General features: G+C 52.5%; 1 protein-coding gene across 6 annotated transcripts in view; it reads left to right on the top strand.

Moving 5' to 3' along the window:
- LOC101934233 (NACHT, LRR and PYD domains-containing protein 3-like) overlaps window positions 1-24,142 on the top strand; it is a 43,619-nt gene that overhangs the window by 7,027 nt on the left and 12,450 nt on the right. For 2 of the 6 annotated variants that reach the window (XR_006172831.2, XR_006172830.2), the window contains exons 2-10: window positions 3,239-3,305; window positions 3,705-3,871; window positions 4,842-5,019; window positions 6,313-6,378; window positions 7,336-9,073; window positions 12,782-12,868; window positions 14,048-14,218; window positions 17,199-17,366; window positions 21,326-22,041. Coding sequence is in view for 4 of the 6 variants with exons in the window: in XM_008170373.4 (XP_008168595.3) it covers window positions 3,239-3,305; window positions 3,705-3,871; window positions 4,842-5,019; window positions 6,313-6,378; window positions 7,336-9,073; window positions 12,782-12,868; window positions 14,048-14,218; window positions 17,199-17,366; window positions 21,326-21,407 (2,724 nt within the window). In the remaining 2 variants the exon portion in view is untranslated. Of the gene's footprint in view, window positions 1-1,524; window positions 1,744-3,238; window positions 3,306-3,704; window positions 3,872-4,841; window positions 5,020-6,312; window positions 6,379-7,335; window positions 9,074-12,781; window positions 12,869-14,047; window positions 14,219-17,198; window positions 17,367-21,325 lie in introns of all 6 variants that reach the window. The other 4 variants (XM_065573856.1, XM_008170373.4, XM_065573857.1 and 1 more) reach the window with 4 other exon arrangements.

Below are 24,142 nucleotides of genomic sequence, written 5' to 3'. Positions count from 1 at the left end.
TGAATTTGTCTAGCTTCAACTTCCAGCCATCAGATTGTGTTAGCCAGCGGGTCTCAAACTGTGGGTTGGGACCCCAAAGTGGGTCACGACTCCGTTTTAATGGGGTCACCAGGGCTAGTGTTAGACTTGCTGGGACCTGCTGCCCAGGCCGAAGCCCGAGCCCTGCCACCTGGCACTGAGGCCTGAGACTGGTTCAGGTTACAGGCCCCCTGCCTGGGGCTGAAGCCCTTGGTCTTCGGCTTTGGCCCCTCTGCTCAGGGTAGTGGGGCTCAGGCTTTGGCTTTGGCCCACCCGCCCAGTGCAGCATGGCTCAGGCGGGCTCAGACTTGGGTCCCCCATCCTGGGGTCATGTAGTAATTTTTGTCGTCAGAAGGGCGTTGCAGTGTAATGAAGTTTGAGAACCCTTGAGTACAGAACAGAAATATTTATTGAACACTTCTGCCTTTTCTGCATTATTATTGTTAATTCTACCTTTTTCATCCAGTAATGGACAATACTATTGTCAGGATTCTTTTTGTTCCTAATATATTAAAAAAAATCTTTCTTACTGTCCTTAACTCTGCTGGCCAGGGATTTTTCTTTGAGTCCCTTTGCTTCCCTTATCACTTTCCTACAATTCCTAACTTCTGATTAATATTCATTAGTGTCAACTTCCCCTTTTTTCCACTTGTTATATATTATTTTTGTATTTTTATAGCTGTCTTCACTTCCCCTCTAAACCAGATCTTTGTTTAATCAGCCCAGCCTTCTTCCTCAGTTATGGGATTGTGGCTTTTGGGGCAACTAGTAAGGTGTTCTTAAATAATTCCCAATGATCATTCACATTTTTCTGGTTAAATTCTTCCTCCCAGCTGATTTGGCTCATAATTGTTTTCAGCTTTGTGAAACTGGCTCCATTAAAGCATCAAGTATATATATATATATCTCTACCTCAATATAACGCTGTCTTCGGGAGCCAAAAAATCTTACTGCGTTATAGGTGAAACTGCGTTATATTGAACTTGCTTTGATCCACCGGAGTGCGCAGCCCCGCCCCCCCCGGATCGCTGCTTTACTGCACTCTATCCGAATTTGTGTTATATCAGGTCGCGTTATATCAGGGTAGAGGTGTATTACTGGTCTGGACTTCAGGACTTCATTCTGCTTGCATAGTACAAATGTGATCAAGTCATGATCACTTGTACTTAAGCTACCATTAGTTTTAATTCTGAGATGGGAGTGTGATTTAGTGGTTAAAGCAGGCAAAACTGGGGGTCAAGAATCATAGGTTCTACTCCTCGCTCTGAGAGGGGAATATGGCCCAACAATTAAAACAGCTGTGATAAACAGCATAGATCTAAGATTTGTGCTACGTGGATGAGGTTGGAATCTACCATCTCAGAGACCAAGGTTCTATTCCCTGCTGTGCTAGAAATGACCTTGTCCAACCCCACATTTTACCCCATTTGTAAAATGGAGTGGCTGATGCTTTTCTGCCTCTGCACCACTGTGATGAATATGGCGATGCTTGTTCTTGTTTGGAAGGGGTCAGGCAGGAAGGAGAAGATGGTCATCTGTGGTCTTCCACTTAGAGCTGGCTCGATCCCCCGCTGAGCCTACAGAATTGGCTTGGCCTGTGCCAAACTAGCCAACACTGCAGAAGCCTGGGGGAACCAGGTTGCGAATTCACTTAGACGTGGAAACTGTGGGGTGTCTGCGGAACACTGTTGGCCAAGTCACCGTGATGGCGTGGTAGTACTTTGGGTAAGGTAGACATGCCTTCAGGTTGTCTGTTTTAACATCCTTTTCTCTAATGTTTTGTCCCCAATGCTCAATACAAATACTTTGGCTGCTGGTCATTATCACTGGTCACAGGCTCCTGAAGGGAAGAACCACAGGTGCCCAGAGTCCAATTTTACCTGACGGGTGATAATGACTGGCTACCTGGGGTAGCCTGATCTAGTCCTGGCCTAAGAGTGGAAGCCTCCCACAATTCCAACCTGTGATAGGCAAGTGGCCCCAGGCCTGAGGTGAGTGCTCCCAGAGACAGCAGCAAGGGGACAGAGGTTGAGCTAGCCTTGTAACCATGAGAACCACTATTATGGTACAGGACTATAGGGTATGTACCATTTAGGTGTCTTAATTTTTTCATTTCCTTGTTTTTGTGTCGGGACAGCTTGCGTAGATTAAACAGAACCAACAGAGTTTTCCCCAGGTTGTTGGACTAAGGCCTTGGCTACACTTACCCGGTAGTTCGGCGGCGAGCGATCGAACTTCTGGGTTCGACTTATCGCGTCTAGTCTGGACGCGATAAGTCGAACCCGGAAGTGCTCGCCGTCGACTGCGGTACTCCAGCTCGGCGAGAGGAGTACCGCGGAGTCGACGGGGGAGCCTGCCTGCCGAGTGTGGACCAAGGTAAGTTCGAACTAAGGTACTTCGAACTTCAGCTACGTTATTCACGTAGCTGAAGTTCCGTACCTTAGTTCGAATTAGGGGGTTAGTGTAGACCTGGCCTAAGAAAAGCTCTCCAGCACAGCAACGGCTACTTCCAGGAAAAAGCAGATCTCTGTGAAAGCGCCAAGATGGCACAAGAGCTCCACATTCATCAGGGGCATTTCATGAAGATCTTATTCTTGTGGAAGTAGCCGCTGTTCCCTCTAGGTCCTTCCTCTGCAATGCAACACAAATGTTAGTGGGCTAGAAAAATCCACTCCCGTGTTGGATGGAGGGCACACTATCAAAGTTGGCTCTACCCATTTCTGACTTTCTGCAGTCTGTAGCATTTAAGCTAGAGGTAAGAGATAATCAGGAGCTCAAAGGGTTTGTCTACATGGGGAAATTTACTTGCATAATTTCACCACTGTCGTTATACTGGTATAACTCCCATGTGGACACTCTTAGTCCGCGACAACTATAGAGGCCCTACTGCCTCTTTACAGCCCTCGGGCAGCAAACTGTAACGTGTGCCAGAGTGATGTGCAGGGGCCTTATCTGTTTTTAAAAACCGAATAGAACTCAGAAACTAATTAACAGATTTATTTGAAAGTCCTCAGACAATCCAAGCTTTATTCTGAGACTAGGGACTGAAAAGCTGAAGTAGATAGATATTTTCATACAAAACACAGAGGCTAAATTCCAGATTTAAGTGCAAAATGACCCAGTTGTAGATATGGCTCCTCCTCCCTCATGCTGAGCTGTTAAGCTGGAGATGGAAGTGACATTCCTTGCCTCTGTGTGACGTACGTTTCCCTCTCCTTAGACTTCTCAGCGACGCACGAGCAGAGTGAATAAAATGGCTTCCAACCAACGGGCTGCGGTGAGCGAAGGTGAGTGTGATCGACGGGCTCCTCTCGTCATGAGCAAAGCAGCACTGCTCCTGCAGTAAAGCTCAGTGCCGCGGCTAGAGCCTGCCCCATTCCTGAATGCGCCTCCTGGGAGAGGCTGGGACTAGAGCAGTGCTGACATTGTAACAACCCTGCTCCTGCACCATTCCCTGTAGCGCCTCCTGCAGGGAGAGGCGGGCACTGCAATTGCTGTGAACTCCCTCATGGCCTGTGCTCCTATACCTTTCTATACCTGTGCTCCTTAAAATGCAACCTTCTGGTAGAGGTTGCATCTGAAGTAGCTGTGATGTCTCAGATAAGGGTGCTAGTTATCAGTGAGTGGATATGAGCCCACCCCAAGCTATAAGTGCCATACTGTCTAAGTGTTGGTCTTCTCCACAGATAATATTGTAGCCTTCAGAAAACACTTGGATAATTATACATCTGGGGAGCTGAAGAGGCTGAGCGAGCACTTCCGCCCCGACTTGGTCTACGTCATTGAGAACGACATTCTCACTGTGCTGCAGGAACTCACCAGCAGATGTGTCATCACTGCTCAGCAGGCCCAGGTACGGCGCCGCTCATTGACCTGCAGGAAGCCAGGCTAATGCTACTGGAGCTGAATTCTAAAGGCCCCAGGCATTCTAGGACCTTAGTGCTCTCCCCATGGAGACCTGGTCCCTTGTTGGTGACAGGAGAGAGCCTAATGCTGGTCATGAGGTCCAGGGAGATATAACAACAGATCCCAGAAACTGTAAACCACAAGGAACGGTAAATACAGTGTAGAAGTGAGCACCCAAGCTGAGTGACGGAGATCTGCCCCCTAGTTCATCATTATTGTAATTCATGGTTAATTGTAATCACACACACACATACATACACACACACACACACACACACACACACACACACACACACACCCCCTCATGCAAACACTTCACATTGCCTGTTTTGAGATCTCTTGTTCTGGACTGTTCCCTGGCTGCTGGGACACTGTGTTGTGCAGCACTTTCCAGCTTTCAAATACCTCCAAGAGTGAGCAGGTGCCAATGTTCCCCACTGAGATTTTGGACTCTGGAGGGCTCTCAGCCTGTCCCTCCGTTCTAGGCCCCTCGGCATCCACCCGCCAGACATCTCTAGATCCAGGTGTGCAGGGAACAAAGATAACTCTTAATTACACTTCGAGCTGGCAAGGAGAAGGCATCGTAAGAACAATATTTGCCCCTGACCTCTTCTGGGCAGGAAGATGCTGCACAGCCCCCCAATCTGCATTGATCTGGGGACTAAACGCAACGGGGAGTCAGACATGAACCCAGATCTCTGCCATAGCAACAAAACGCCACCACTTTTACTTCCCCACCAGCCCACTCTGCCCTGGCAGAGCCTTTCATTTCCCTTCTACCCGGGGGCCAGGTACGGTGTTGGTCACTTTTAAGAAGTGGCCCTTGGCCGTGCAGCATTATGTCACTCTTCTGATTCCATTCTAGCAGCTACATTCCACTCTGACTCTTCCTCCTCTGCTGTCCCTCTGTGGTTTAGGATTACCATGACTGGGAGAGGAACCACGACTCAGCCAGCACTGCAGAGAAGCTGGCCGATGACATTTTGGCTATGAACCAGGCCACAGGGCTGGGTCTCTGGACGTGTCTGTTTGCTCTGCAGAGCAGGTGGGCTCACCCCAATCTCCATGGGATGCTGGACGAAATCATTCAGAATGGTAACGTACCCATCGCACAGAATCGGGGGCATAGGCGGTGGGTATAATAGGCTTAGCCTTCCCTGGTGCAGCTGCTACCGCGGGATGCCGGGTTGCAGGTTTTTGCTTATTTTTATGCACCATGCAGGCTCTGAGGTGGCTGAGGAGGCGGTATCTGCTATTCAGCTTCCTGGGTTCATCAGTCATCTCCTTGGACTCCAGAGAGATTACTGATGAATCCTCAGCGGCCCCGGAACCTGCATGGCGCATATAAAAAGCTCAGCATTCTTCCGCTGGGTGGCTGGGGGTCTCGGGACGGGAGGCGTGTTGCATTTCTCATTCTCTGTCCGGCACAGCTGGGGTGGTTGGGGATGGCCCAGGCCAGCTCAGGGCTGTTCAGGCCGGCTCGGGGCTGGGGCAGTTGGCCAGCACGACTTGGGCTGCCCCGGGCTGGCTCGGGGTGGCTGGGGTTGGCTGGCCCAGTGCTCGGGTCGGCTGGCCAGCATGGCTTGGGTTGCTCGGACTGGACCATCTGAGGCCGTCCCAGGGCTAGGGTAGCTGAGGCCAGGGCTGGGGTGGCTGGGGCCAGCCCAGGGCTGGCTGGGGCTGCTCGTGCTGGACTGTCTGGGGCTGGCCAGGGGCTCGGGCAGCTGTCTGGCGTGGCTGGGGCTGGCCTGGGGCTTGGGTTGGCTGGTTGGGGTGGGAGGGTGGGAGGCTTGGAGTTCCAGCCACCGGGGGGGACCCTCGTGCGGAAGCGGTGGGGCTGGGGGCTAGCCTCCCTGAAGGCTATGTTGGGGGGAATCCATAGGAATCGTATGAACAAGTGACCAGAGAGCTGGGGAAAAGCAAGTGTGACCAGAGCTGGGCACAAGCAGAGAGAAAGAAGGATCTGTGCAGAAGAGGGAACCCCTTTTGGATGGATAAGGAGCCTGTAGAGAGATTGCTCCGCAGAGAGCAGCTCCTACAGTGCAGTGATGAGCATGAAAAGAGAACAGGAAATAGATGGTCAGGAGACAGAGGACTGTGTCCTGATCTCAGACACGGCTTCATGTCTGCACAAGGGTGGGAGCTGGTTTTACCAGCCATGTGGAGATGAGCCCAGCATACCTGCAGGCTCTCTCATAGTAGAGAGGAAACAAGATTCAGTTGTAATAAATATAAAAGGGAAACTCAGTGTGGCATTGCTGATGTTAAATAAAGAGGTAAAACTAAGAGCCCAGAACAGTGAAATGTGATGGTATTAAGGCCATATTTGTAACCATAACCCATGTTACGTAACAGCATAGTCTGTGCCTTCTCGCTCTCTCTCTCTAGGTCAAAATCTGTTAAAGGAAAATCTCCTGAATGAAAATGGACATACTCTTGATGCCGAACTGAAAGGTACCGTGATGGAATTTCATCCCTGTTCATGCCAATAAAGGGCTCAGTCATGCCTTATGGGCACTGATCTGTACTGGGGCTGGGACAGAACCGCTTGATTCAGGGTCAGCTTCAGTGGGGCACAGCTCCCCAGTAGTCTGAGGAAATACCCCTGTAGAGCGTGCAGCTTACCCGCACTGTGAGCCCAGCCATCTCTGCTAGCCAGAGTACCCAGAACAGGGCCATGGCCCTGCCTCCTCCTGAGCCCCTATAGGGGTCTCATGTGTCCCAGAAGGTGCAGGCAGCAGGAGGAGGAAGCAGGAGAATTGTGCCATTACAATTGTGTCCAGCTGGTGTAGGGGTAGGAAGGCTTCTGACACCCTTTCCCCTTGTGCAAGCGCAGAACAGCTGGGCTCAAATTGGCTCAGCATGTATTGAACTGCAGTGGCATCCATTGGGCAGCTCAGCATGAGTGCCAGGGCTTCTCTGCTCTCCTTCAGCTACACCGCAGCTGCACTTCCAGGGATCCTTATTTTATAGGCACACGGAACCAGCTATGGTCAAAATTAGATCTATCAGAGTTGCTGGGTTTGCTGGCATTGAATCACACAAGCTGGAACAGGAAACCTGATGCCATCCTGTTGGATCTCAGTGCAAGTTCCAGGGTAAACCAGAAAGTATTCACGATCTGACTCAGCAGAGGAAAGGGCAGAGGGAAGACAAAGATGTGAGATCAGAGCAGTTACTTATCTGTCCACGCCTCAGCTTGGTATCTGGCTAGAATATAAATGAGAAGAAAAGTGTCTCTATCAGGCTTCTGCTTGGAATCTCTCCAGGTGCACATGGTCATGGGCAGTAAGGGGGGAGGTCTGAAATGGGAACGACAGAGAGAAATATGACTGGAGGGGGGGGGGGGTGTAAGAGACAGGGCTGTCTGGGTTCATGCCATGTCTGTCTCAACACATTTCTTCATTCCAGTTTGCCAAAAAAAGCACAAAGATAATCTCTGTGACCTGACATGGATGATGAAGGAAAACAGGAGCTCAGGAAAGTCACAGGGACTTCAGCCTCCCTCCATCTCTAGCCACTATGTGGAGCTGAAGGTGGTCTCAGACTGTCACTTCAAGAAGCAGACACACCAGGAGCATGAGGCTCTGGCCGCGGCTGGGGAGCTGAATGAATATCGCCTCCAGAGGAGAATGAAGAGTGAGCTGGAGCACATCGCCCCTGACCGGCTCTTCCGCTGGTGCTTTCGATCCCGCCGTGTCCCCCTATCTGTGATGGTGAGCGGAGTAGCCGGCGTGGGCAAGACAACCCTGGTGCAGAAATTCATCTTTGACTGGGCAACAGGGAAGCACTACCAGAAATTTGCCTTTGTTTTCTTCTTCAAGTTCCGGGACCTGAACACTATTACTGAGAAGAGGAGCCTAGAATCTCTGATCTGTCAAACATATCCACACCTCCGGGACAAGCTCTCTAGAGTCCTGGAAGACCCTGAGAAGTTGCTCTTCATCTTTGATGGCTTGGATGAGAGCAAGACTGATTTGAAATTAAGCAGAAGTGGATCCCATGAGCTGTGTATGAATCCAGGGGATGTGAAGCCAGTTACTGTGATTGTTGCCAGCCTGCTGAAACAGACTCTGCTGAAGGGATGTTCTGTGCTGCTGACCAGCCGCCCCAGCAAGCTGACCAGTTTGGAGCCTGGAATCTTCCATAGAGTGGCCAGTATCGTGGGCTTCCTCTCCAAGGAAAGGGAAAGATACTTTTCCGTGTTCTTTGGAGATGAGCGAGTCTCCAGAGAGGCCTTTGCGTATGTGAGGGACAGTCAGGTTCTGTACACGCTGTGCTACAACCCGTCTTACTGCTGGATCACATGCACGGCCCTGAAACCCTGCTTCACACCCAAGGCAGGGAAACCACAGCCTGCACCCAAAACAGTGATCCAGCTCTTTGTGAGCTACGTCACCCATATTATGGCCAATCACACCCAGGAGCGGCCTGAGCCTCAGAAGATGCGAGATACATTGATAAGGGTCGGATGGTTGGCTGAATACGGCATCACAAACCACATTCTAGTCTTTGATCTGAAGTATTTACAGGATTTCAATGTTGAGTTTTCTCCATTCCTCACTGGCTTCTTGGTGGAGAACCCTCAAACTGATGACTCTTCCCAGGTGACCTACTCCTTCCTTCACCTCACCATCCAGGAGTTCTTCGCTGCCCTCGTGCATTACCTAGATTACAAGGAGGACAAGTTCAGAGACACAATGGCTAAAGCCAGGTCCTGTAAGGAAGGTGACTATGAGATCTTCTCTCGCTTCCTGGCTGGGCTCTCCCATCCTGTAACCAGGATGCCCCTGGAGAAATATGTGGGGAAGTTCTCTGCAGAGGCAACTCGTAAGGTTATTGGATGGCTCAGTGAGATGAACTATGAGGACCTGCAAAGCCCAGAAGAGCCTGAGGGGAAGAGGAGGCTGATGAACGTATTCAATTTGTTTTTTGAATCTCAGAACAGCCAACTTGTGCAGGATGTGGTGGGTAAAGCTGCCCATATGGACTTCTCTGACTTATACCTCATGCCGGTGGATTGCACAGTCCTTGCTTATGTGTTGAGTTGCTGTGAAGAAATACAGCGCCTAACCCTAGATTCCTGCTTCATCCAGAACGAGGGCCTGGAGCGACTCAGACCTGAGCTGCACAAAGTCAGAGAACTGAGGTAGGAAAAGAGGTCATGTGTAAAGTTTAAAATATCAGGGACTTGACGTGTCAGTGGCCTCAGCCATGCTGTCAGGTAGATGGTGATTCCCAAGAGTGTTACAGATATGGACATTACACCATTCTGTAACATACAAGATCCAAGCCCATGCTATAGTCATCCTCTATTTCACTTTTGGCCCATTTTGCAAGAGAAAAGTCATTTCATGGACCAAACATCTCACCTCCCTAAGGCTTGCTTCCCAAATATTTAATTCTGCAGACCTCCAAGGAAGGGCTCCATGGATCACTAGTGATCCACAGACCCACAAGTAGAATCGTCTATCTGGTTTTTAGGGTTTTATACTGGCACCCATCATCACAGTATGTGAACACCTTCAGCGTGAAATCTATAGCAATAGTGAAGTCCTTAGTCTGAACGTCATGAAGCTCCAGCACTTCTCTATTTTCAGAGTCAAAACTCTGCTTGGAGAAGGGTTTTTGTTTTTAGATTTTTTTAAGCTTTTATTAAGTTTCTCTCTTTGGGGGGTTGGTAGAAGGCGTGCCCATGCCCTGGCATCCTTAGGGCAGAAAAGCTACTGTGTTATTATCACGTAGTGGGAATGAGAGCTTCCTGAAAAAGACAAGTTTGGAAGAGTTCTTTGCCCTGACAGGGATCTCCATCCAACATGTCAGAGTTCAGTGTAGGTGTTTCTCTGATACTTACCCTCCGGAGCAGTGGTGTGGCAGGAATTCCTCCTCACTCTTGGGAATTCCTTCCTCTTCCCAGAACTTCATCCCTGGGATAAAATTGCTCCACCACCAGGAGAGCCAAATGTGAATCAGGTTGGAGTCCAGCTCAATGGAGGAAGCATTCACGTCTCCCCGCAGCTCTCCTCCCTCAGGCTCCTGCTGTGCACAAAACAAACTACCTCCTGTACCTGCAAAGTAGCAGGACGCCCTGGTGTCCTTCCCGCTGCGATCTCTGTGATCGTTGGGGTTTTTGGTGGCAGCTGCAGCTTTTTGTAAAAATTCGAAAGGAAATGGAATTAAAACGCCCTCCCCGAGATGTTACCAGAGAGTAACTTTAAAACTGGCAAAGTACAGGGAGGTTCTATAGGACAGTGGCCTGCAGCTCTGGTTAGTGCTGCTCTTGGGGGAGCTCAGCTTTTACAGCTGAGGAATTGGGGCGACAAAGTGAACAATAAGGTCTGAATTACTTGGGGCATCATAGATTCAAATCCCAGGGGGATCCGCTTAGCTGTCCTTCCATTCCAAAGAGATACACTGAGTTCCAGAATGTTACTGTATGTGTGTGCTTGGAATCAAGGTCCATCAATAGCTATTAGCCAGGATGGGCAGGGATGCAAAACCATGGTCTGAGTATCCCTAGCCTCCGTTTGCCAGAAGCTGGGAATGGGCGACAGGGGATGGATCACTGGATGATTCCCTGTTCTGTTCATTCCCTCTGAAGCACCTGGCATTGGCCACTGTCGGAAGACAGGAAACTGGGCTAGATGGACCTTTGTTCTGACCCAGTCTGGCTTTTCTTATGAATCAAACTTTAACAACCAAGGCTCTGAGGGGACAGTAAAGGCCCTTAGGCACTCTGGTTAAGAACAGGGTGTGATGGGATCCCCGGGGTGCAGGCTGGAACTGTGAGACTGCTGTGCCCCCTAACTCACCAGCCTGAGCTGTTTCTCACAATGCTTTGCTAGCAACAAGCAGCAAACCCCTCCAGGTGCTGTTATCTCTCAGAACAACCCCATGTGGAGCCCCACACCCAGCTAGATTGCATGAATGCTCCCAGAGCCATACATGAATCACACAGAGAAAGGCACCAGCCAAATCCCCCCAGCTCCTAGCCTTGTACCTCAGGAATATACCGTCTTGCAGTGCTGAAGACGAGCAGTGCAAACTTATTAATTGGTTCACCACTTCATCAATGGACTGTGGATATACACCAGCCTTTACAACCCTATTAGACTGGGCAACATCTAGATTAAGCAGTTTTTCTCACCCCACTGGGTATTGTAGTCCTTAGTATACAGGTTTGTCCCTTAAATCTGGGCCAGTCTCTTCTGTTGGAGTCTTCAGTCTTCTGAGTGTCCTTGTTGCTTTTGCCCTGGTGTCCTGAGACAGACAAATTCCTCTTCCTCACCGAGTTGTAGTGCGCTGTAGCTCCTGCCCATCTCGGCAGAGCAGGTTGCATGTCAGTTCTAGTCTGCGTCCATGGGACCCCGTTCTGCTTGTCTTGTGCACCCAGCGCTTCCACTGAATTCACAGGAGCTTTGGGTGGGCAGGAAGGGCAGGATCAGACCTTGCACTTTGGGAGCCTGCAGGATGAAAAGTCCCTCCCGCTAGCTGCGGTGCAAGCGAAGGTGAAGGTGCAGCTCCCCCTCTGCTGTGCTCTTGCAAGGAAGGATGGGTTTGTAGTTAAAGCGCAAATTTCTGCCTGGCTCTGCCGCTGACTCACTGTGTGATCCTAGGCAAGTCGTTTCCCCTCTCTGAGCCTCAGTTTCCCCTTCTCACAATAGCAACACTGCGGTAGCGTGTGGTGGGAGGGTTGGTGGCTGGGAGGTTTCACTGATCAGTGTCCTCAGGTGCAGGAGCTGGTGAAATGCACAATGCCGTTCGGCTGGACCTGGTTTCATTCTCTCCTAGCTGTCTCAGGATCTCTGGGCTGGAGATGGTCTGCAGAAGGCTGAAGCAAAGCCCTCCAAAGCAAAGCAAGTCCTGGCAGAACCCAGCCTGTCTGTATCATGCTGCCCCCCGGGAATGAACAGAGAGCTCAGCCCAGGGGCGCAGCACTGATCGCAGCCCCGCACCAACTGGCCTGGAGGCTCCCAGGAGCCTTGGTCCTGAGCAGCCGCTTCATTCTCCCAATTAGGCACGTCACAGAGCGGTGGGGAGGCACTCTAGGCTGTGTCTCTATGGTTAGACCCCACCGTGGGAGGACTCTAATCAGAGACCCTGCACAGAGCACAGCCCCCACCTTGCCTGCAGCCACAGAGCTATGGCTAGATGACACTGTGCCGTGTGTTGTAGGGTGTTGCTGTGGGCGTGTTGGGGGCCCTGCTTTAGGCAGAGGTAGCTCAGGGAGGGGGACACTGGATGTGGATGGGGGGACTTGAGGAGGCGCTAGGCGCGGTGGGAGTCAGCGCAGGTTTCAGAGCACGCCGAGGGTCTGTCTACACTGTGCTGAGAGGTGTGACTGCAGCCCATGTCAACGTGCCCAAGCTAGCTTTGATCTAGCTCAAGTGACAACAGTGGTGAAGCCGCAGCAGCGTGGGCTACTTGTGCACAGTCCGTGCTGCTGCTGTTATCTGAGCTAGCTGGATCACGTCAGCACGTGCTGCAGTCACCCCTCTGAGCGCAGCGCAGTGTGAGTGGGGGCAGCGCAGCCAGTGAGAGGAGAGTGGGGAGCCAACCGGGGCGAATAGGGGAAATGCCATTGGGGTGCCAGAGAGAGCCAGGAGACAGGGAGGAAGCTCAAAGAGGGGATTGTGAAGCGCAGGGAGGATTTATGGATTGGAGAGGGAGGAGGAGCGAGCAGTGGAAGGATTTGATGGGTCTGGAATTGATGTAAATGAGGTAATGCATATTGAACAAACCTGCAAATCCTCCATTGTGTAATTTGCATAGCACATCCAGCTTTCCAAACCCGCAGCCTTTGCAGATTTGTCTCCGTATCCAGCCTGAAATGGTTTGTTCTTTAATTTCCCACCAGTCTCCTGGATAATGATCTGAAGGATCCTACAATGAAGGATATTTGCAAGGCCCTAAAGCACCAGAACTGTAGGCTAGAGGCTCTGAGGTAACTGCGTGGTCCGTGTCTCATGAGTAATTCAGTATCGCTCATTTTCAAATGTATTTCATGTTCTGAAGTGTCATGGGGCCTGCAGCCTGTGTCCATGGGGATGGGAGATAAGGCCTAATGATAAGCTTGGGGCTCTGCCATTTTTTCCTGGGCCATTGTCTGTTTTGTTTTGTTTTGTTTGATAATTGGATGGGGGATGGGGGATGGCCAGGGAAAATCCAGGATGTGCAGGAAGTTGTGGTGACGATTTGGTACATGGCTCTTTTCCCTTGGAGTTACATGGAACCAATGTCCCAGCAGTGGCCAGGCCAGGGACCTGTGAACTCCAGCTCCTCCTGAGCGCTTGTGGTCACTAATGGGCCGCTCACTCTGCCAGCTGTAACCCATCCCCCTTGAGATCCTTCTGGCTCAGAGGTCTGTCTGGGTCTCCTCCCTGCCAGGCTGGCTCCTCAGGTCGGTAGTGTGGTTTGTGCTTTATCCCTCTCCACCTCCTGGGGCCAGCTGTGCTGCTCCCACAGGGCTCCCCCTGCAGGGCCAGGGAGTGACAGGGTGAGTTTGAGAACTAAACCTGGGTCTCCTACTTGGCTGCATGCAGCTCAGACCCTAGTTCACCAGGCCTGTCCCCCACCCCTCCTCCCTCACTGCGGAGTTGACTCTGTAGTGTGTTATAGTGCAATGTTACACTCTCCTGGGGCTGCGCATGATTGCATTTCAGTAGGTCACTCTGCTAGAGTCCCAAAGACAGAATCACATCCCAGCATGCAAACGCTTTGGCTTCCAGTAGCAGTCTGTTAGTGCTGCAGTGCAGAGCCCGTGTTAAGCGAAAAGCTAACGTAACCGTCTCCTAATTCAGCCTCATTCTTCCCTGGGCTCCTGCCCTCTCTGCACATGTGGCCTCTGTATCCTATCCCCATCTGTGTGCCATTGGTTCTGATGGGTCTCCTCCCCCCTGCCTGGCTGATTGCTCTCTGGGCCTCTCTCCCATTGTGTCTCTCTCTCATTTCCTTCCTACCTCTGTTCTGATTTGTCAGCTCCTTGTCCCTTTGTTCTGTTCTCCTGTTTATTCTCACTCCTCCTCCTCCTGACTTTGACAGTTTCTCTCTCTCTCTCCTCTTTACCTTTTCTTGGTTTTCTCTCTCATTCATTTGGCTCCTTCTCTCCCTGTCTGCTCTCTAGCCTAGGGAAGAACGCATTCACTGAACAGTGCTGTGAAGAACTGGCATCTGCCCTCGCGGAAAACCGGACCCTCCTGCGTCTTGAACTCAAGAAGAATAAACTGCGGACAGTGGGCCTTTCTTACCTATCCAGGGTGTTTGAGTCCCCAGAGTGCAAGATTCGGAAATTAGGGTAAGTATCAGTCTGACAGTGACACTTCTGCTCTAGGGCACTAAAGGTTTCCAGGGTGTTTGCTCTTCCCCTTTAGACACTTGTGTTTGTCTGTCAAAGCCCTTCACCCATTTCCTGGCATAAGCATCATTTCAGATCATGTCAGAGAGGGTGAGACAGAAACAAGGATTCACAAGGGTACAAAAAATCTTGTCAGGTTCACAAGGAGGGGAGGGATAGCTCAGTGGTTTGAGCATTAGCCTGTTAAACTCAGGATTGTGAGTTCAATCCTTGAGGGGGCCATTTAGGGATCTGGGGCAAAAATTTGTCTGGGGATTGGTCCTGCTTTGAGCATGGGGGTTGGACTAGATGACCTCCTGAGGTCCCTTCCAACCCTGATATTCTAGGATTCTATATGCTGGTCCCATCTCCTGAGGAGGAAACCGCCCAGGGGAAGGGAAGGTGAAACATTCCTCCTGTCCTTGGCAGGAATGGCCAGCCCTGCCTTGATGAGCAAGTTGCTGCCACAGGAGAGAGATCAATTAAATTTGCACCGCTCTGAAATCCCAGCCCAGAGGAGCTCAAAATCCTGATCATGCCTGGGCTCCAGAAGCAAAATGCTTCCCAGAAAAGAGCGGTGGGGGCTGTTGTGATCTTGTGCTGGTGTGAGCACAGCAGGGAGTGGAAATGGAGGGGTTTCTACATACTCAGATCACTGGTCAGCTATAGCACTAGGAGTAATTGTTTCTGGGAAGTTCTATGGGCTATGTCAGTGTTTTGCAAGGCACTGGGTCGCTCTGGTCAGCACCACTGACCGAGACGTTAAAAGTCCCGTCGGTGGTGCTGCCCAGCTAAGGCAGGCTAGTGCCTACCTGTTCTGACACTGTGCTGCACCCTGGAAGCGGCCAGCAGCGGGTCTGGCTTCTAGGTGCGGGGCCACAGGGCTCTGCATGCTGCCCCTGCCCTGAGCACTGGCTCCGCACGGCCAATGGGAGCTGGGGGGGTCAGTGCCTGCGGGCGAGAGCCGCACGGAGCTGCTTGCGCGCCTCCGCCTAGGAGCCAGACCTGCTTGGTCCGCGTGGCCAGGACAGGCGGGAAGCCTGCCTTAGCCCCCCCGCCGTGCCGCTGACCGGGAGCCGCCTGAGGTAAGTTCCTGCCCCAGCCCTGAGCCCCCCACAAAACCCAGAACCCCTCTTGCACCCCAAACCCCTCATCCCTGGCTAGGGTGACCAGATCACCCAAGACAAATATCGGGACGCGGGGGGAGGGCGGGGGGAGGCGTGGCGGGGAGCGGGGCCAAAAAAACCCAAAACCCTTCCTCCACAAGCGCTGGAGGGAGGCCCGGGAGACTCAGGGGAAGCGCGGGGCCGGGGTGAGTAACAGTCCGGCCTGGTCCCTTGCAGGCAGGACTCAGTTGGGTGGTAGGGAGAGGAGGGGGGCGGCCCGCGGGGCCAGGTGGCGGCTGTTCTCACCCCCGGCCAGCGGGACTCGGGAGCAGCCGCTGCTGCAGCTCCCACTGCCGCGGGGGCAGGAAGCGGCCATGGCGCTCCGCAGCTGCAGCTCTGGCGCCCCCGAACCCCGCGAGCCGGGGCCTGCTGCGGGGACCCAGCAGCGCGCACGCTGGGCCCAGCCCCTGGCCAGTCGCGTCTGGGCTGCTGCCCAGCTGGTGCTATCCCGCGGTGGCCCTGGAGTGGGGGCAGCAGGCCCCAGCCCCCCCGTCCCGCAGGGGAACGAATGGGGCTGGGCTGCCGATGCCTCCGCCTCGGGGCCGCCGCGCGATAGCACCAGCTGGGCAGCAGCCCAGACGCGACTGGCCAGGGGCTGGGCCCAGCGTACGCGCTGCTGGGTCCCTGCAGCAGGCCCCGGCTCGGGGGGTTTGGAGGCGCCGCAGCCGCGGAGTGCCATGGCCGCTTCCTCCCCCGCGACAGTGGGAGCTGCAGCAGCGGCTGCTCCCGAGTCCCGCTGCCCGGGGGGACAACAACAGCCGCCGCCTGGCCCCGCGGATCGCCCCCCTCCTCTCCCAACCACCCAACTGAGTCCTGCCTGCTCGGGGCCAGGCCGGACTGTTACTCACCCCGGCCCCGCGCTTCCCCTGCGTCTCCCGGGCCTCCCTCCAGCACTTGTGGAGGGAGGGGGAATGGTGAGCCCGGGGAAGAGGCGGGGATTCGGGGAGGGAGCCAATCGGGGGAGGAGGGGGCGGAGTCGGGGCGGGGGGGGGGTGCGAGCACTTCCGGGCTCTAGGCTCCGGGGCATTTCCTTGTTTGTCCAGTGTCCCGACCGCACGTCGGTCGGGACGCGGGACAAACAAGGAAATATCGGGACAGTCCCGATAAAATCGGGACGTCTGGTCACCCTATCCCTGGCCCCACTCCAGAGCCTGCACCCCCAGCCCAGAGCCCTGACGCCATCCCGCACCCCAACCCCCTGCTCTACCCCTGAGCCCCCCCAAACCCAGAGCCCCTCCTGCACCCCAAACCCCTCATCCCTGGCCCCACCCCAGAGCCTGCACCCCCAGCCCAGAGCCCTGACCTCCAACATTCTGCCCCAGCCCTGAGCCCCTCCCACACTCCAAATCCCTCATTCCCAGCTCCGTTGCGTTGCAGGCATCAACAGTTTTCTTCAACTGGGTCCCCAGAAAAAAAGTTTGAAAACCACTGGGCTATGTTGTGCAGGAGGTCAAACCAGATGATCCTAATGGTCCCTTCTGGTCTGAGAGTCTATGCATCTAGTGGATTGTGGATTAGGAATTAGCATGGTGAAGAGTCCCTGCTAATATGGATACAGCCCCCGTGCCAGCTTTAGATTTGTTAAACCTGTGTGATTCTGCATACGTTGTGAGATTAGCAGAAAGAGGAAGCGAGGCAGAGGGAGGCAAAGTGAGGATGGTGGGGAGATGGACATAGACACAGAGATAGACATCGGCAGCCAGACAATGCAGGAAGCCCTGTCAATGCTGTGCTGCAGCCTTTCTCTAAGGTATGTGTCCGATGTTCTGCTGCAGCCTCCAGGGAACTGGTTTGTCAGATGAATCCTGCAGGAGCCTCTGCTCTGCTCTCTCCAAAAACTCCAGCCTCCGGCATCTGAACCTGAGTGCGAATATGTTCACTGATCGGTGTGCTGAAGAAGTGCATCTTCTTATCCTGACGTGCCCCAGCCTCACTGAGATCAGGTAAGGTGGCGACCCCGGCTCGTCCTGCAGGGCAGACACAGCAAATTTGTTTTCTTTTCTCCTCTTGATATGCCCTTTGCCTGTGCAAACCTGGTGCGTACTTTCTTTATTCTTGGTTATGGAGAGGTTGATTGGGGAGAGATGCCTCAGGGGACTGGGAATGGATCCAATCCTGGTTGGTGGGACCAAAGGTCACTGCTGTCCCATGGCTGCTTGGTGATCCGTGTCACAAACTTTGGTGCTTTTAACCACTCCCTAGTGGACAAGTATCACATCACAACAGTCAGTACCCAAACTGGCATCACCCACCCCGGTCTGCTGGCAATCTCAGCAGAGAAACCAAGGAAGACATGGGCTGCCAAACCCGGCCGGTTCTCTCAGCACTCGAAGTTCCTGCCGGGTAAGGGATGAGGCACCGGCTGGTGCCAGTGCACATGGCAATGGCATGAGGGCTTCCTGTGCTTTGCTTGTTCTGGGAATCTGCCGAGGAATCAGACTCCAGTGATGTCCGTTCAGCACTTGTCACCACCCAGCTGAGTTGGCGTTGCACATCCGTCTTTAGGCTGTCTTGGTGGTCCTTGCCAGAGACCAGTGACTCAGTGGCCAAACACCTGTGAAGGCCTTGTGGGGGGGGGGGGGGGAGTTTGGCAGCTTTACAGGGCTGTGTGGACATCGCATTGAAGGGACCTTTTCTGTCTCTACAAAGATTGATCACAGGGACTTGAGCTGGCGTACTCCTGACTATTCCACCCTCCTGCTTTCTGCCCTCCCAGCTTTCTGGATTTTTATACCACCCCCACCACTGTGGTGCCTTCCCAGTCCTGCCCCTCCCCGGTCTATTCAGAATGCAGCCAAAGTCACCTGACTGGCCTGCCAGTTCGACTCCATCACGCCTCTCCCGTTTAACCCAATCACCTCTCAGAGTCTCACTTCACATCTCTCCCCAGTGCTGCTCCGGCCTAAAGCTCTGCTCTTGGCAGCGTGGTTCCCAAACTTTGACATTCCCCGACCCACTTTGCACTCACATCTGTTAACACGACTCCAGGGGCCTGAGAGGTGGGGGCCCAGGCTAAGGTGGGATTGGTCCTTCCCCCAAGAGGTGGGAGTCCCAGGTGGGTTTTAGGTGCTGCTTCCGGGGGAGGGGGAAAAGGAGGCCCTAGAGGGTGTCAGGTGCTGTCTTCTGGGGATGGGAGGCCTGGGATGGGATTTGCAGAGTGAGCCCAGCCTGCATTCACCCCCGCACCAGTAGCTCCTGCAGCTGTTGTCCCAAAAGACTGGCTGGGCTTGGCTCCCCACTCTGCATCCTGGCCCCTGGCGCACAGGGTTGCAGCGCCACTCAGGTTTAGCCAGGTCCCCCAATGTGGGGGCAGCCAGGCTAAATTTGAGTGAGTGGCATTGTGACCCTGTGCACCAGCAGCCAGGCCGCAACACCCAGAGTGGGGAGCTGAGCCCAGTCAGTGCCAGGGGACAGGAGACGCAGGAGTCTTGCGACCCCCCTGGTACCCTTTTGCAAACCCCCTGGGCATGACCCACAGTTTGGGAAATGCTGATGTAGCACATCCACCTCACCACCTTCGTTCTGCCAGGGTGCGCTCTTTGTTTCTCTCTCCCACTCTTTGTCTTTGCGACTTCTTCAATGTCTTCATTGTCCCAGTATGCTGGGCTTGCTGCACTCTGCAGTTAAATTCCTCCTGGAAACCCTCTTCATCTGCAGTTGTGGCTCCTTTTGTAGTTTTCATGTTCTTCAGGGGAAAGACTGGGTGTGACATTCCCCAGGGTACAATCTGGACTGTTGAACAGCTGTATCCCCTTCGTCTCCAACCTGGGATGCCTTTGACACTGGTTTGCTGTGAAAGCAACCACTTTGGGTCCTGCTCACACACAGCCTTTAGCATGCAAAATGACTCCCAGCTATGTTTCATGAATGCTATGCCAGCCACTCATGAATTGTATTGCAGAGCGACACCAGCAAATTCCCAGTCCCAGCCTTGTCCCCCAGAAATGTTCTGCCCAACAAGCTCATAGAAAGTCTGCCATTGCATCAAAGGGAAATGATATGCACAGGCCCTATTATCTCAAGTGAAGATTCCCAAACAGACACCCACTGGTATAGATAAAGCAATAAAACAAGCTTATTAACTACAAAAAGACAGATTTTAAGTGATTACAAGAAATGAGGCATAAAAGTCAGAATTGGTTGCAAAGAAAATAAAAAGATTAAACCGCAAGCTAATACCTAACTTAACAAGCTAAGTGAACTTAAAAAAGCAAAATGGTTCTTTTTCTCACCAAAAGCTTACAGCAGTCTGTACTGGCTGAAAAGCCTCCTGCCAGGACCCCTCTCCCAGTTCAATGATGCTCCTTTTGTCTTTGAAGCACTATAGCTGCCGTGAGTAGCGATAGGAGGAGAGAGGTGAATTGTGTTGTGTGTCTCCTGTATTTTTATACCACTCCACTCTTTGAGGATTATCTCCAGCTGGGGTCCAGGCGACAGCCAGTCTTTTTACACATGACTGCCAGCTGTTTCATTGTCAATATATAAAGTTCTTGCTCACTCCCTTCTTCCTGCCAAAGAATAGTTGCTTAACTAGGTGATGGGGGGCATAGATCAGCATTTGTGTCGCATTCCCCATCAGTACCTGGCCCAGGCCAGGGAAGCTAATGATCCAACCAGCGGACCAAATTTGGTGATGAATCCTGGTCACGTGCCACCTGAGGCATGTTGTGCATATATTAAGAAGACTAGGTGATAGCCCATAGTAGGCCATCTGATTATGCTGATACCTGGCTGTGACATCAGTGTGTCTTTTGTCTCTAAAAAACTTGTTTGGGCCCGCTTTTCTAACTCTGGAGCATGTTACAGAAATGCTATGCAGTAAAATCTTATAACTTTACATACAATGTTGAAACACATATTTACCAGGATAATCATGTTCAGCAGATTATGTGTTTTGAAAGGATACCCCACAAGGCATTCTTTGTACAAAATTTATCATAGTGTTGTAAAAGTTGTGAACATAATGGTATAAACTGGCACACTGGGTTTCTGTTTGTGTTTTTTATAATGCCAAGCACGCTGTCAGTGCTTAGCAAATAACAATAATACACAATGATTCCTGCAGTGAAAACAGCTGTTCTCTTAGAGTAGCAACAATATGGGACACAGAAAAGAACTTCTACACCTTGGAAAGACAGAAATCGTAGAGTTCTGTACATAGAGACTAATCATGGAAGAAAGATATTCCATGTCTCTGTGGCCCTCATAACCAGTAATATGGTAGTGCTGCAGACCAGGGTTGCTGGGTAACAAGTGGAAAGATTATGCAGTGGTTAGGATGCTGGCTTGAGAGACCAGCATTCATTTCCTTGCTCTGGCACAGACTTTCTGTGGGCAAGTCACTTAGGATAAACTCTTCAAAAGCCCCTAAAGTTCCATTTCCAAAACTGACTTTAAACGATACTAAGGTTTTGTTGACTTCCATGGAGACTTAGGCACCTGAGCCATGTTTAAAAATGGGATTTGGGATCCTAAGTCACTTGAATGCTTTTGCAAATTTTACCCATAGGACTTGTCTAGAAGAACAGTGAATGCGCGGCATGCTGGAGTATATACCTACAGCGCACCAGTGTGCCACACACTAAGTGTCCGTGCGGACCCTACTATTGCATGCTAAGAGTTCCTTAGTGCACATTGACCTGCTCTGCTTTGAAATGGGTGTAGGTCAAAGTGCACTAGGGAGCTTTCATCATGCAGTAGCAAGGTTCACACGGCTAGTCAGTGCACAGCGGGCTAATGCGCTGTAGATTACACCCCCTCCTAGGGGTGCTGCACGGATAAATATGCTAAGACTGAGAATAGAGCCATATAAATACCTAACAGAGAGCAATAGCAGAGTCCTATTCATTTGTGATATGAGTTACCGGCGGGTAACCCTGGATATTTTCTGTTTGTCTTCTAGGCTAGGTTTGAACGACTTCTCTCCAGAGGTGGAAAAGCAGCTGAAGAACGTGCAGAGAAAAGGGCTGGACATTCATTTTTAAAGAACAGAGCTGTGCTGTTCCATGCTGTGAAAGCAGCACTGGACGCTAGTGATGCACTGCCTGGTGCAGCATCCACTGCCTGTGATTCAGTGCGAGGGGTGACAGCTGGAGATTAAAGCACACTGCATAAGACATATAGGGGCACATTGCAATGAAACTCGGGCCAAACTCCTATGATGGGTCTGCTGAGCTGGGGACTACAACTCCCATCAGTCCCCTCTGCACATCCCCTTCCTCCTGGCCAGGTAAGGAAGCGGCAGTCACATGGCAAGTAAGTGGCTGCAGGGAAACTGAAACAGCAGCCGCTTGGCAAGCAGGGAGTTGGAGAGAAGCTGAATTCAGAGTGGAGTTCCCAGGAACCATATGTGTGGAACAGAGCCATGTGGGACTTACGGGGGAGCAGCAGTGGCTGGGCAGGAACCCACCACAGAGGGGCCCCAATGACAGACACTAACTGAGCCTGGCCTGGAAACCTACAAGTTCCTATTTGCTTGGAATAGAGACTGGACTGGACAGGGCACCCCAAGCACAAGGCGGGACAAGCCCTGACTCTCGACTGGACTGTCCCAGGGGCCCAAACATTTACTGCCATCGCTCTGTTTGAACTGTAATTGTTTAAGCCTCTGTACCTAAGGTATCTACAACCTTTCCTTTTCTGCTGGCATTTGTAAAGCATTTCCGTTCTCGGTAGGAAAATTATTGTCCCCTCTTTCTACTAACAAACCTGTTCAGCTGCGGAAGGACCCCTCACTTCCTGGCTACAAATCCAGCATTTTAAAACGTCTCCCAGGCCTCTTGGCTTTCCCCCAGAGTCAAGGCAAGTTCTGATTTGAACATCCATTTTTCTTGGATTTCAGTGGTAGATTACATGTTAGATCGTGTTAGAGAGGATAATAAGGTGATAAGTAACAGTCAACTTGGATTTGTTAAGAACAAATCATGTCAAATCCGTCTACTATCCTTCTTTGACAGGGTAACAAGCCTTATGGCAGGGGTTCTCAAACTGGGGGTCGGGGCCCCTCAGGGGGTCGCGAGGCTATTAAATGGGAGGTTGTGAGCTCTCAGCCTCCACCCCAAACCCCGCTTTGCCTTCAGTGTTTATAATGGTGTTAAATATATTAAAAAGTGTTTTTAATGTATAAGGGGGTCACACTCAGAGGCTTGCAATGTGAAAGGGGTCACCAGTACAAAAGTCTGAGAACCCCTGCCTTATGGATTGGGAGGGGAAACTACAAATGTGATATATCTTGACTTTAGTAAGGTTTTTGATACTGTCTCACATGATCTTTTCATAAACAAAGTAGGGAAATATAGCCTGGGGAATCTGCTATCAGGTAGGTGCACAACTGGTTGGAAAACCATACTCAGAGAGTAGTTATCAATGGTTCACAGTCAAGCTGGAAGGGCATATCAAGTGGGGTCCTGCAGGGATCTGTCTTGGGTATGTTTCTATTCACTATCTTCATAAATTATTTGGATAATGGCATAGAGAGTTGACTTATAAAGTCTGTGGACAGGGCCGGCTTTAGCAAGAGCGGGGCCCGATTCCTGGGGGTGGGGCTTGCTGCGAGCCCTGCCCCCAGGAATTGAGCCGCGCTCCGGCCGGGGTTGCCGGGCTTGGGTCCGACCTGGAGCCGCGCCGCAGGAGCCGCGCCGGGGCTGGACCCGAGCTGCGGGGGCCGCGCCGCGGGGGGGCTGGACCCGAGCAACGCCGCGGGGGCCGGAGCCGCGCCGCGGGGGCCGGGCCGGGGCCGAGCCGGAGCCGGGCCGCGCCGCGGGGACTGGGCCGGGCTGGAACCACACTGACCGGGCCGGAGCCGCGCTGCGCCGACCGGGCCGGAGCCGGGCTGGACCCGAGCAGCGCCGCGGGGGCCGGACTGGACCAGAGCAGCGCCGCAGGGGCCGGGCCGGGGCCGGGGCTGGGCTGGACCCGAGCAGCGCCACGGGGGCCGGGCCGAGCCGGAGCAGGGCCGCGCCACGGGGGCCAGGCCAGAGCCGCGTCGCGGGGACCGGGCTGGGCCGGAGCCGCGCCGCGGGGGCCGGGCCGGGCCAGAGCCGCTGGGGCCTGCGTGCTCGGCGGGAACGGGCGGCGCCTCCCTGGAGCCCTTCTCGCGCCCCCACCACCCCAGCTTACCTGGTGCTGCCGGCCCGCCCCTGCTTCTTTTCAGACTTCCCTCGAATCAGAGATTCGCGGGAAGCAGGGGAGGGGGTGGAGCATTCGGGGAGGAGGGGGAAGTGAGCTGGGGGCGGGGTGGAGAGCTGCAGCGCGGGGCCCTCTTGGCGCGGGGCCCAATTCAGCCGAATCGGTTGAATCGGCCTAAAGCCGGCCCTGTCTGTGGACAATACCAAGCTGAGAGGGGTTGCAAGTGCTGTGGAGGACAGGAACAGAGTTCAAAATGATCTTGGCAAACTGGAGAAATGGTCTGAAATAAATAGGATGAAATTCAATAAAGACAAATGCAAAGTACTACCCTTAGGAAGGAGTAATCAGTTGCACAAATACAAAATGACTCCCGAGGAAGGAGTGCTGTAGAAAAGGATCTGGGAGTTATAACGGATAACAAACTAAATAGGAATCAGCAATACCGCAAAAAAAGTAAAGGTCATTCTGGGATGTATGAGCAGTAGTGCTGTAAGAAAGACACAAGAAGTAATTATTCCACTGTACTCATCACTGATAAGGCCTCAGCTGGAGTATTGTGTCCAGTTCTGGGCACCACACTTCTGGAAAAATG

Source organism: Chrysemys picta, chromosome 20, assembly GCF_011386835.1.
Source record: "Chrysemys picta bellii isolate R12L10 chromosome 20, ASM1138683v2, whole genome shotgun sequence".
In the NCBI taxonomy this organism is placed as follows: Eukaryota; Metazoa; Chordata; order Testudines; family Emydidae; genus Chrysemys; species Chrysemys picta.
This window is presented reverse-complemented; position numbering and strand designations above follow the sequence as displayed.